This window comes from Argiope bruennichi, chromosome X2 (genome assembly GCF_947563725.1).
Source record: "Argiope bruennichi chromosome X2, qqArgBrue1.1, whole genome shotgun sequence".
Lineage (NCBI taxonomy): Eukaryota > Metazoa > Arthropoda > Arachnida > Araneae > Araneidae > Argiope > Argiope bruennichi.
Window position 1 is genome coordinate 73,585,320 of NC_079163.1, and position 12,778 is coordinate 73,598,097.

At 25.7% G+C, this 12,778-nt stretch overlaps 1 protein-coding gene across 1 annotated transcript in view; it reads right to left on the reverse strand.

The window, feature by feature from the left end:
- Nucleotides 1-12,083, reverse strand: part of LOC129960622 (ral guanine nucleotide dissociation stimulator-like 1) — a 31,224-nt gene extending 19,141 nt beyond the window's left edge. The window contains exons 1-6 of the mRNA XM_056074163.1: nt 11,972-12,083; nt 4,975-5,067; nt 3,008-3,204; nt 2,385-2,447; nt 987-1,165; nt 719-846 (exon numbers count right to left, since the gene is read on the reverse strand). Of these exons, the coding sequence (XP_055930138.1) occupies nt 719-846; nt 987-1,165; nt 2,385-2,447; nt 3,008-3,204; nt 4,975-5,067; nt 11,972-11,995 (684 nt within the window). The 5' untranslated portion in view covers nt 11,996-12,083. The remainder of the gene's footprint in view (nt 1-718; nt 847-986; nt 1,166-2,384; nt 2,448-3,007; nt 3,205-4,974; nt 5,068-11,971) is intronic.
- Between the last annotated feature and the right edge of the window lie 695 nt (nt 12,084-12,778).

A 12,778-nucleotide genomic window follows, 5' to 3' on the forward strand; every position in this document is an offset into this window, starting at 1 on the left:
ATTTTTTTATCACAATAATTTCGATAGCTTTGTATACGAGAAAATAAAAAGACAGGTGTTAACTAAACCTTTTAGAGGGAAAAGTATAAAATTGTCCTTTTGGTAAGGCTGCAAAGAACCAATGAAGGAAAATATTTTTTAAAAATTATAATTCCTGGAAGTGAAATTAGGATAAACTTTAAATAGTGGTTCATAAGCTTCAAGGGAAAATAGGAAGAACCTAATTGTATGAGTTATGCAAGCAGCATGCAGGAGAAATATAAAAATTTATAATATACATTGAGTCTAATAATACATGCACTTCATAAACATTTAGATTACTTTCCAGAAATGATTAATGAACAAAGAAAAATGTCCACTGAAGTATAAAAAAAAATAGAAATGCAATTCCACTCTGTGATGTGACAATGAAGGAAAACAACATCTCTTTCACTCTTGTTAATTATATGACCTATGTGCATGGAAGGATTTTAATACATTTTCAATTCATCTTTATGATAGACATGTAATTTTCAACGAAATCTTTTTAACAAATAAAAATAAAATTTATATAAAAAAATTTACATATCTTAAACATGCAAATCATTTAGCAGATCTAAAAGAGCTCTATGTCTTTTGTTTGAACAAAAAAGCTTACATAATTAGGAAAGTAAATTTATAAACTCAAGTCAATGAGATTTAAAAACAAAACTGATTTTAAAATTGAAAAATTACTTACATTATCAGTATATGTTAACTGCAAAGCAAACTCTTTATCAGGTATGTCAAGGATACTAATATAATTTAATGACAAGTACTTGAATTTAATGTCACTGGTAAAATCTACAGTCTGACTACCAGAAAATCCTAAAAAAGAAGAAAATAATTGTCAATATACCTAAACGCTTTTCAAGAATAAAATTGCAGAAAATGCATAAATTAGACCAAAATTATTCATTCAAAGCATCTTATTTAACTGCACATAAATAAAACAGGCTGATAATTACCTCCACATTCACCTCTCTTGTACTTCACTAATCTATGCTTTGCTCTGAGTTCCAGAGCTCCCCCAGGTACATATTTAGCAGCAATGTCTTTAATTTTTAGAAGACTCAAATACTGAGGAGGTTCATAAAAATCTTCAGGGTACATGTCAAGCCACACCAATAAAACTTTTTCAAGAGTTCTATAAACCATATTCAAGTAAATAATTTGAAATCAGGTGAAATCAAGTGAATAATTTTAAATATACATTGAAATAAAAAATATCAATAATGGAAGTAAGGTTAGAAAAATACGAAACTGTCCATTTTTAAAAATTAATTTATCATATAAAATATTATTGCATAGAGCAAGAGTCAGTTTTACTTCTGATTGCTTAAATTATGTGTAGCAATATGCAATGTTGTGACGGCATAAAATTTTCGCGTAATACTGAATATAGTTAAAATACATTTTGAAAAGCAACATACAGCATTACAGTCATTATTGCAAAGTTGAAAAATATATGTTACAGATTTTATGATTAATCCAATACAGAAAATTCTGAAAATCTACAACTTTATAAGATAAATTTTAATAATTTTGTACTATGAATAAACTGCAACTCAGTAAGCACCAATAATGAGATCACCATATTATATATAATGCAAAGCCTTTCTGACACTTAGTAGTAAGATCTGTCTCATAAATCCTCTAAATTCTGCACTGTTTTTTTCATAAATTAAAGACTTTTCAGCTACTTGCAAACCATATTAGAAAAAAAAAGTGATTTAAAAAACTTTCTAAATTCTTTTATATGATTAATCACATTTACAGACTAATTCATTTAATTTAAATTCACCCAGAAATAAGGACATTTATTATGTATTAACAATATAAATTTACGAAAAGTAAAAGGGTAAAAATTATCAGGCATCTATCAAAAAATTTAATTGCTTTTATGCTACTTAATTATAATAATTATTAATCAAACAACATCTAAGCAGTTGTTATATTGAATGGAAATAATCAAAATATGTTTTAAAACATCACAGAATCCCATCAGCATAGACTAAATTTATACCATATACAAAGACAATTTAAGTCATCGTTCCTATTTGGATTTTAATTTTGGAAAACGTTCCTAACCCTACAAACCATTGATACTCGTTTCTAATTAGAAATCTGCTATTATTTATTAATTTTAAAGGAATAATTGAAGTCAGTATAAAAATGTTATAAAACATTACCATAAAAACTATTTTTAAAAAAACAAATCAAGTAGCAAATCAAAACACGAATTAGCATTATATGAAAATGAGGAATTAACCAATTTTAAACATCAAAAGAAAAAAAATTATTACCAATTTTTTGTGCTAATTTCCTAACAAATAACTAAATAAATATAATTCCTAATTTTATACCTTTTGTGTTGGTCTTTGGTTTCTGAAGAGAGCTCTAAGGTTTCATTGTGCATTTGTTCATACCTAAAATAAAATAAACTTAATTACAAATATCAAACAAGATTTTAATATAATTTTTAGAACAAAACATTTTTTTTTTTTTACTAAGTAGCAAAGTAATTTTGAATAATATCTAAGAAAAAAATATAAATAGATAAATAACAGTGGTTGGAATGCATTTTAAACACTTTTGCCAACTATAGAAATCCTAAGATTCCATAAATTTCATCATTTTAGTTGCTTTAACTCTTTTGATTTAGTGACATTGGGGAAAAAAATAACTTTAAATATTCTCAAAAAGAAATCAAATGATATTAACATCAGATTTAGTTCGTTTAGCTAGTTTGATTCAGAATTCAAACATTGAATCAATTTTCATAATGTAGTACAATTTACATAACAAAATAAACAAAAGAATGTAGAATATTTCCATTTCATTGTTTACATTTATTAAGTAAAAAAAAAGATCACAAGTTTAAAAACATAATTTATACAATTTGCTATCATTTTTAATATCACAGTATTAAATATTACAATACAAAAATGTTTAAATTTATGAGAAAAACAATAAACAGGAAACAAACCTATTTAAAAGAATAGATAATACTTGATTTGGTGATGCAAAGGTCCTGTATGTTGACAAAAATATATTCATATAAGTGGAGTCAAGTTCACCAGTATCAGTTGCAAGACTTTCAACCAATTTTTCAAGGGTTCCAGCCTTGATCATCTTCACACGTATAGTTTCCCATTCTAAATGAGATACTTGTTCGGAGGAATCCTAAAATAAAAACATTGCGACACATTATGTAACTAAATGAATTATTAATGTACCTATTTAAAAAAACTCCAATTTATAAGCTGTAGTCAAAGAAAAAACACAAATCTATGTTAAATATATCTGTGTCTATAATTCCGAGGAATTAAACCTACTGTGTCTTTTTCAGTGGCAGCTTGTCCATCAAACTGAAAAGTAGCAACACTCCTTAAAATTATTTTTAAAAATTACATTTTTATTTCTTATCAAATTTGCTTGATATTCTTTGTATACTTCTTTACTATAATAATTTAATAATTCACAAAAATGTAAAAAAAAAGCAAATAAATAAAAGTATAAAATAAGCAATGAGAAGAATCAACAAGCAAGAGAAACATAGGTTGGGACTGTTCAGTGAGTATCCCATACAAGCAACCAAATCACCCACAGCTAAGAGATTTTATATGAAGACCAAAAGCAGAACTTTCTCCCTTTCAATTTAGAGGCACTAGAATTGCAAAAAGATTAAAACTGGCTTGAAGTGTGGCCAAATAAACACCCCTCCCCCCCCCTTTTTTTTTCTTTTTCATTCACAAAGTTTGCCTTTGTTCTCTCAGTGATATTTTTTTTCCTTCCTCTCAAAGGCTATTTTTGAATTTTGATTTAAATTCTCATTACATCAACAGAAAGAAATCTGGCTTATTAAATTTTCATTTTCTTTTGTTAGAAAATTATTCAGTGAAAAAAAAGTATGCAGGTAATTTTCTAAAATGTCTTGCATACCTTTATTATAGAAATAAAAATTTTATTGACCAATAATTATTGATTCTTAAAGGTAAAATAAAATTAACCATTGCAAATCATTTATTGTTCATTTTATTTTGATAATAATTTTTAAATAAGCCTTATCATGGCGACTGGATGCAGATGAAAATGTGTATAGAAAGGAAAGCTCAGATTCTTTTATTGGCTGAATCATCACTTCAACATGCATATAATTTTCTACTGATAAAACTTCAAGATATTTATATCATATACTGATTATTTAACCTGTTTGAAATGCAAAAAAATTCTTATTTGACTTTGAAATATAAAAAAAGTTTAGGCTACTAATGGCTGAAGCATTTTTTTTAAATTATAGTCTCCTGACAAATATTTTTTTAAGTCATAATATTCAAGCTGGTCATGTTACATATTCTACTATAAAAAGGAAATTACATATTTCATCGCTATTTACAAATTTAACACTTCTTCAAAAGCAACAATACAGATATTGATATAGCTGAAAATGCCTCATTTGCATCAATGCTAAATTTTAAGTAGCTAACTTTTGAAATCCATGAAGTATGGAGGGCAATAATTCAATTTATAATTTATGCTATATTCATCTAAAAAAATCAAAATTAAAAAAACAAAATTAGGTAATTAACAAGAATTATAAACTTCAGAAAATCATAATTTGCAAATAATTTAGAATATAACAAATGCAACATTTACATATCAAATGGTAGAACCAATGAATAAAAAAGATAGGCTCAACTAAAAAATTTTAAAAATTGTGGAATGCAAGAGCCCCCATTTCCTTTGAGGATTACTCTTATGATTGAACACTCAACCAATTGCTAAATCATAATCAAACAGGGCCAAAATGAAAACTTGGAGCGTCAAGAAAAATTTTTAAACCCAACAAAACTAGAATACATTACAATGCAAGAAACCATTATTAAAATAAATAAAATATTTAAATGTAAAACAATACACTCTCTTTGTAATCAGATTCTAAAATAAACTTACTATGTTTGTATGGTGATAACGAACCTTCTTTAAATAAACAGTGAATATGGCTCCATCAATTTCTTCTTCACCCCATAATTTTAAAGATGGTTGCTAAAAAATATATAGAGAATTAAATGATGAATTGTCATCATGAAAATGAGATAACGTATTTTCAGTATATATCCAATTTTATTTCACCAATGTGCAGGATGCACTTTGGTTTATGAGTAACTTCAGAAAAATAATTCAAAATCACATTTTCTAAACATTATATTAACTGATAATTTTCCAACATCACTATAATATAGCTTTAAAAAAAAAGGGAGAAGAAAGGGAGTTACATATTATTTTTGATATTATTACATTCATTATAATGGTTCCTTTGTTTTATATATGCAAATGTGCTTTAGGATAATTTCAGAATTTTTGTTTTACATAAATAGATAAACTTAAGATTTCAAAAACTTAAGTTAAAGCAAAAAAAAAAAAAAAAAAAAAAAAAGAGTGCATTAAAAAAGATTGCATTGTAAATATTTAAAATTTCAGCAATATTAAATATAAAAATAATACAATCAAAAATAATTACATTTAGAAATAATATTTATAACATTAAATAAAGAACTTCAGCTATTTGAAGTAAAATGCAATCAGCCATTATGAAGAGATCCGATTTGATCAGCTCATGTCGGCTATTAGAGAAAAATATTTCCAAATTGTCATTGTGATATCTATTTTAGCAGTCTAGTTTCCACACCACAGAAATATGAAGATATAAGACCTATGATAGATTTATAATTCATCAGGCCTACATGCATGGCTAGATATTCAGTTAAATTCAACTCAAATTTATATTTGTATGAATATTAAACTGATATTCATTCTCAGGCCACTGCAGTTTCTATATGTGAGAATTAAAACAGAGTCTTAAGCAAGTTTTAATACAGTTGCTTTTCTTTAAAAAGAGTTTGATAACACTTTATTTTAAGCAGGAAAATCCTCCTCACTCCCTCTTCTTTATACATTCAAAGAAAGTAAATTGGTGTAAATCTTGAGCTATTATTCTTAAAGAAGAAGCCATATTGAAATTTGACTTTCTAAATGCAGGACTTTCAAAAGGAGGATATAACTACAATAAGCCCAAACAAACTTAGGATTTATGTAGATTAGTTTCAGAAATATGAATATTAACCACTCTATAATATTTTACATGATATAAGAATATTCTCTATTCTTATTAAAAGGGCTTAGAAAAATTACTGTAATTTTATTCCACACAAAAATTTCTTACAAAATGCATAATTTAGGAATATTCTGTCTCATAGTTGTTCTTGAAACACAGAAAGGTATTTAGCATTAAGCCTCAAATACTATTATTATTTTTTTGGTGAAACTTTACAGAAGCAAATACATTCAAAGATACAAATAAGTGGAAGGGGGGGGGGTATGGCAAACCACACTGTTTTTAACCATGGCCGAATACTTCCATAAATATAGAAAGTTAAAGAAATGAAATGGTGATTAAAAAAGAAACTAATAAAGTTAGGCAGATTTTAATAAAATCCTTCAAACAAGATGTTTAAAATTATATCTTAAGATGTTTGAATTCCTTATTAATCAGCATTGAAAAACCCAGCTTCTTAATACAACCTTTTACTGTTTAATGAAACCTAATCTATACATAATGAGAATGAAAATTTTCTAATCTATATATCCAGTAGGAAGAAATTATTCAAACCATTTCAGGTAAAATAGACTTTTGTAAAATATTTGGAACAATTCTGGATATTTTTTTAATAAATGTAACAAATGAAACTAAAAAAGAAATCAGTATAGATTCTTCACTAGTTCTGAAAAAAAAAAAAAAAAAAAACACCCTAGAAAGGTGATATAAGTTCACAATTCATCAATATTAATAAAAGGGATTCAATGTTTCTTAGAATAAGTTAGTAATTGTACAAATATTACAAAGATCTATGGAAGATTATATAAAATTAACTGTATGCCATTTGTTCCAGCAAAACATTCTTTGAATAAAATGCTTTAGATGAAGTAAATAATGATTATATCATAGCAGAAACTTTCAGTTATAGCATGGGAACATTTCAGTTATAGCAGAGCATTTGTTAAAAAGACTTCTTCAAAACTATCAAAACAAGGTGGTTATAGAATTCTATACTTCAAGAAATGACCCTCAATTTTTAATTTTTCAGAAAATCTTGAAAAGTAAAAAAGAAAATAATAAGTTGAAGATTGTCAAAATATATATTTATGTTTTATCTATAATGTAACAGATTAACAATACTATTAAATTGTGGACTGTTTTTCATTCTAACTTGGAATCACACATTTTCTCAAAATGTTGTCCATTTCTTAGAATGTATGAAAATCTTTTATGTTATAACTATTTAAGTTCATTTTGCTTCAATTAGAATAGCCTTAAATACAATGAAAACTGTCGTCTTTGTAAATGTTTATTTTAATGGTTACAATAATTAATGTTTTCTCCCCTTCTTTTTACTTTAATTATACTGACTGGATTTTTTAATATTGAAGCTCATAAGAAATGAAATAATATTAAAGTATGAGCAAAAGTTGCAGTTTCATAACTAAAAGAAAAAACTGTAAAAAATCGGAAACAGCAAACATATGAATCTATATAGTTTTAAAATTATTTCAGCTGCACATTGCTGTTATTATTTGAAATATGCCAGAAGAATTAAAATGTACTCATAGAGAGCTTTCATAATACAAAATAAACATGTAATGTTATAAAATATGTATAGAATTCATAACTCTTAAGATAAATATCAAATTTCAAAGTGAATTGAATGCTGTAACATCAGATGAATAAAAATAAAACATTCCTTTTACTACAACAGGGAAAAAAAAAAATGTCTTAAAAGCAATATGTATGACTAATGAACCAAAAAAAAGAAAAAATATATATTTAAAATTCAGTTGAAAAAAGTAAAGGAGAATTTATATTATTTTCAGAAATAAATTTGAAAATTGGTTGTAGAATTATAAACAACTTATAAATAAAGATACAATTACAAAAGAAGATACTTGTAGTGAGACAATTTTTTTCCCCTACTTTTAGCCAGCACCACTCTCTTGAGTTTGAGATTTAGGTTCTATTCCATATTTGAGCCCACAGTAAATATATAAAAATATTTAATTTTCAACATAAGAAATCATGCAACATTTATTCTTATCATAATACTTAACCTGCATAAACTAATAATAATAAAATATTAATATAACCATTATTTCAACTTTCACTTGCAGCAAATTTTTCTATTATTTTGCAAAAATGTAAAACTTTAAATAACTTATTTTTATACAAAGCGACATTAGATTGAATAATCTTTCTAGAAGCTTGTATATTAGTTTTTATTAATATAAACTTTTATAAACAATATTTGAACTCAGCAGTAATAGTCAGTTTAATTGAATTCTTAATATTATATATATATCTCCTATCAGACTTGAAGACTGTTGTGTAATGACTAACTTCATTGTCTATACGTTCAATGCAGACAATTACAATTTTTTATTATTTCTTCTCTGAGTTTTTCTTTTGCGTAAAAGTGGAAAGAGAGGGAAGATTAAAGAATACAAAAAATAAATGTAATATTTCACAATCTTATAACGGTTTCCGATTTTCACACAAAATAGCTAAATGTGAAGTCCTTGTTGACCAAATTTAAGGATATTACTGATCTCAGTAAAATTTTTCAAATGATCAAAACATAATACAAAGAGTTTTTTTTCCCCTAAATCTGTAAAAAATAAATTACAAATTCGTTATTAAAAATTGCATGCTATTAAAATGTTATTCTTACACATACACCACATTCTTTTCTTCTAAGAAATTTATTTTACAATTGCCAAACTTTTGTTTAACACAATATTATCAACATACCATAAAATATTCTTATTATCAGTTATAAGATGATCTGAGTCCAAGATTGTACATTATGCTTATAAGTCAATGAAATTAATTTTTAAAAAGGAAAAGGTGACAAACAAAAAATGAAATTTCTAACAAACAGTTTTTGTTCATATAACTGAAACAATGTTTAATTTATAAAAAATATAAATGCAACATTAATAAAATAAAAAAGAAAAAAATATTTTTTAAAGAGGGGGGGGGGGGAATTGTCTCACACAAGAAAAAATTTCAAGACAACAAGCAGTTGGAGGTTCTCAGCAAAACTATAAAAGATAAAATGAGAACAGAAAAAAAAAAAAAAAAAATCAAGCAATGGATTACAAACACTCTTACATTAGTAAAATTTGAAATAAAATCTAACAGTTTACATTTACAGAGAGTTATTTCCTCTCTCTAAATGTAATCTGTCAATCTAATGAAATATTATAAAAGTCTTATAAAAATGATAAGAGACCAAGAATGGACCTCACTTTAAAAGTATATCAGATATAGCTAACTACAAACTTAAAAAGAATAGATGATAAAATATCTTTCTTGGACAGCTACAGTATATTTATAAATGATAAGCTTTGAAAATATCTTATCAAAGGTAAATATATTATAACAGTTCTCTGTTTGCAGAAAAATTTGATAAAAAGGCCAATGCTTACACAGACTTCTTAAAAAACAATATAGGAAGAAATATTAAAAGATTCTATGAGCAGATAATTTTATAAAAGCATCTTTTTATTAACAATTATTATCGTCATATTGTGTTAAAAATTTAAATAACAGTGTGAATGCTGAAGAAAAGTCCTCACTTCAACTATAAAGTGATCCTTGAATAGTATTTTTACCTGGAAGCATCTAAAGGGAACTGTAGAACATCTTTTTTATATAGATCAAGAAAAGCATACCAAAATAATATTTTCCTCAAACAGAATCAAGAATTGTATATTAAATTGAATTCTCTAAATTATTTACTTTCCATCCTTAAGTAATTTTTCAGATTAATTAAAACATGCAAACAATTAAAGAATGCTTCATAGAATAAAAGACATAAAAGATATTGGAAAACCAATAATTCACTAATTCCCAACAAAATTTAAAATTCAATGCAAATAAATATGAATAAATTTTTGAAGATTTGCAGGAACAATAACACTGTTATAGCTAAAAAAATAACTTTCATTTAAATAATAACAACACCAGATATTCATTTTTGATACAAAAATCAGTATTTTTCTTCATTTTTAATCAAGTCATACTTTTATTTCAAGTAAATCCTGACCATCATTAAAATCACTTGGAAATAATGAAATAAAAATAAGTAAAAAATTCATATAAAAAGTTTAATATATAATAAACAATATAATATATTGCAAAAGTTTAATAAACAATATAATATATTGTAGTAAATACATAAGGTTACATTCTACCCCTATAAATTCGATGCAATCAAAGAAACAATTCAATTACATCAACAACATCAATGACAACCATTCATCAACCATTTACAAAAATAACATAATTTTATAAAATTTAATCTGCAAAAGATTTTAATAGCATATGATATAAAACAAAATAGATGTTTTAAATTTATTAAATTCTAAAAACTATTAAACCTTCAAAGATTTTTCAAAAATTTCATTATTATATAAACAATATTTTCAAGTACATCATAAAAATTAAAAAAATATACACATGGGATGGAAAATTCATAAAACAATGTATACCTCATGCATGACTGTAATTCGATAATTAAGTAGCATTAATATTGTAGACCTGAAAACAGTTTCTTAAACATATAAAAAAATCTCACAAATTTTAAAAGATATTTTTTAATGGTTTACAGTTCTATTAGCATATTCACTGATCATTTATATTATATTACTTCCAGAATAATGATGCAATCTTTGAACATTTTACCTTGCCTTACTGCTCACCATTAGAATAAGACAGTATGAAAAATATTCAAATGAATATGTAACAACAATCTTGCGTCTTAGATCCCCAGTTGTTCTTAATTCTGAGTTTGAGAAAAATTGGAAGCAAGATCAAATGACATTTTCTTTAAAAGATCTACAATTAACCTTTGAAATGCTATGAAAAACCGTTACCATCTGAATTCTAAGACTTCAGCGAAGTAAGGGCAAAGTTCACAATTACTATTTTGAAATCAAGATGCTTCTAATTTGGTTTATAAAAAAGCTTATTCTTCAAAGAATTTTTAATCATATCCATCAAATTATGATGTATGTGCTAAACAAGAGACTGCATAATTCGAAATGCATAATACAACTAAATTTTAACCATATAGTACTCTTTGGATTTAAAAAGATTACCACAAAAGTTATTTAGAAAATTATAAAATTAAGTAATTTAATAATAATTATTTAGAAAATCAGAATTCTGAAAGACCCATATTTCAAATCATCTACTGTAAATAAATAAAATTTAAAGTAAATAAATCACACATTTTAATACTTTTCATAAAAATATACTTTCAAATATGCATTTTGCAAAATAAAATTCTAAAGCAATAAAATATTAAAAGTAAAAAAAAGAAAAAAAAAAGAAAGAAAGAAAAGAGAATATATTTCAATCATTCAATTTTTTTTTAAATCGTACATAATCGGGCTTTATTTACGAGGCTAATTCTCAATGCAATAATTCCTACTAAAACAATTGCAAAAAAATAAGCAACCAATAACTTCAGTGACACAAACGCGCATTAATTTTGACATGAGAATGAAGACGAGACAAAAACAAAAAACATCGTAACGTCAACATATAACGAAATATTACTTAGAATGCATATGCATTATTTCAATTAAATATGCATTGTTTTTCACTGACACGATTTTATTCTTCATTAGAACATATAGAGTAAAAAAAATTTTTTAATGTACACTTATATGGATAGAGATTTCCGCTAACGCAGATCCGATAAAGAAAACACGGATGAAAGAGTAACATTTACGACGAATTACGAGATTTCGACGAGAATGCTAAAACTAGTACATTAAATAATATTTTTATAACATATTGTATAGTTTGTCATTAAACAGAATAACTCACCAAACCGTCTGTAATGGGGTTCATGTTAAAAGTAAATTACATTGCTGTAACGTCTGTCTCACATTGTTAACAGAAGTTGACAACTGTGATACTGTTTATTGACAAGTTTCGTTTCAGAAATTGAAATCGATGTTGCCATAAAAGCTTATTAATTTCTCAGTACAGTTTCCCTTCTGTCATACTAGAGTTTGGTCTTTAATTACTTCATGATGAACGGAATTGACCTCGCACGTTGTTTTGGTTCGAGCTATCAAAAACAGCTGTTGTGTGTTAACATCGGATGACAAATTTTATGCAATTTTATGCAAAAATATAACACACCTTCAGATTAACAGGTCTCCTTATTTTATGATTATGATTATTGTTTTCTATTAAAAGTATTCGTAAATAGCCTTAAAAAGTTGACGCTTGTAATTTCGTATGTATATTATACAACATATAAATTTTTAAAGCATTTGCAGAGACGAGGGGGAAAACGTCTAGTTCTTAGTACATCTATGAACAGCTCCCCCCCCCTTTTCCCCCAGAATTGGCATAGTAGTTAACAGTCGACGAAATATGAAAACATAATCGAAAGTAGCATTTTATGCTAAGCGTCGACGTCATTTAGATAAATATAATTGGACTATTAAAAAAGCTATATTCTATTTCTCAAGTTGTAAGTTGGGAAATATTTACAGATATTTAGGTGAAATAGTTTAGTTATCAAAAAGAAAGGCTTGTTGTTTCTCTGAAATTAGCTCAGCTATGTTTGTTGCTCAGAAAAAATGTGGCTTCTGCTTCATAAGAATAAATTACTTAGTTGTT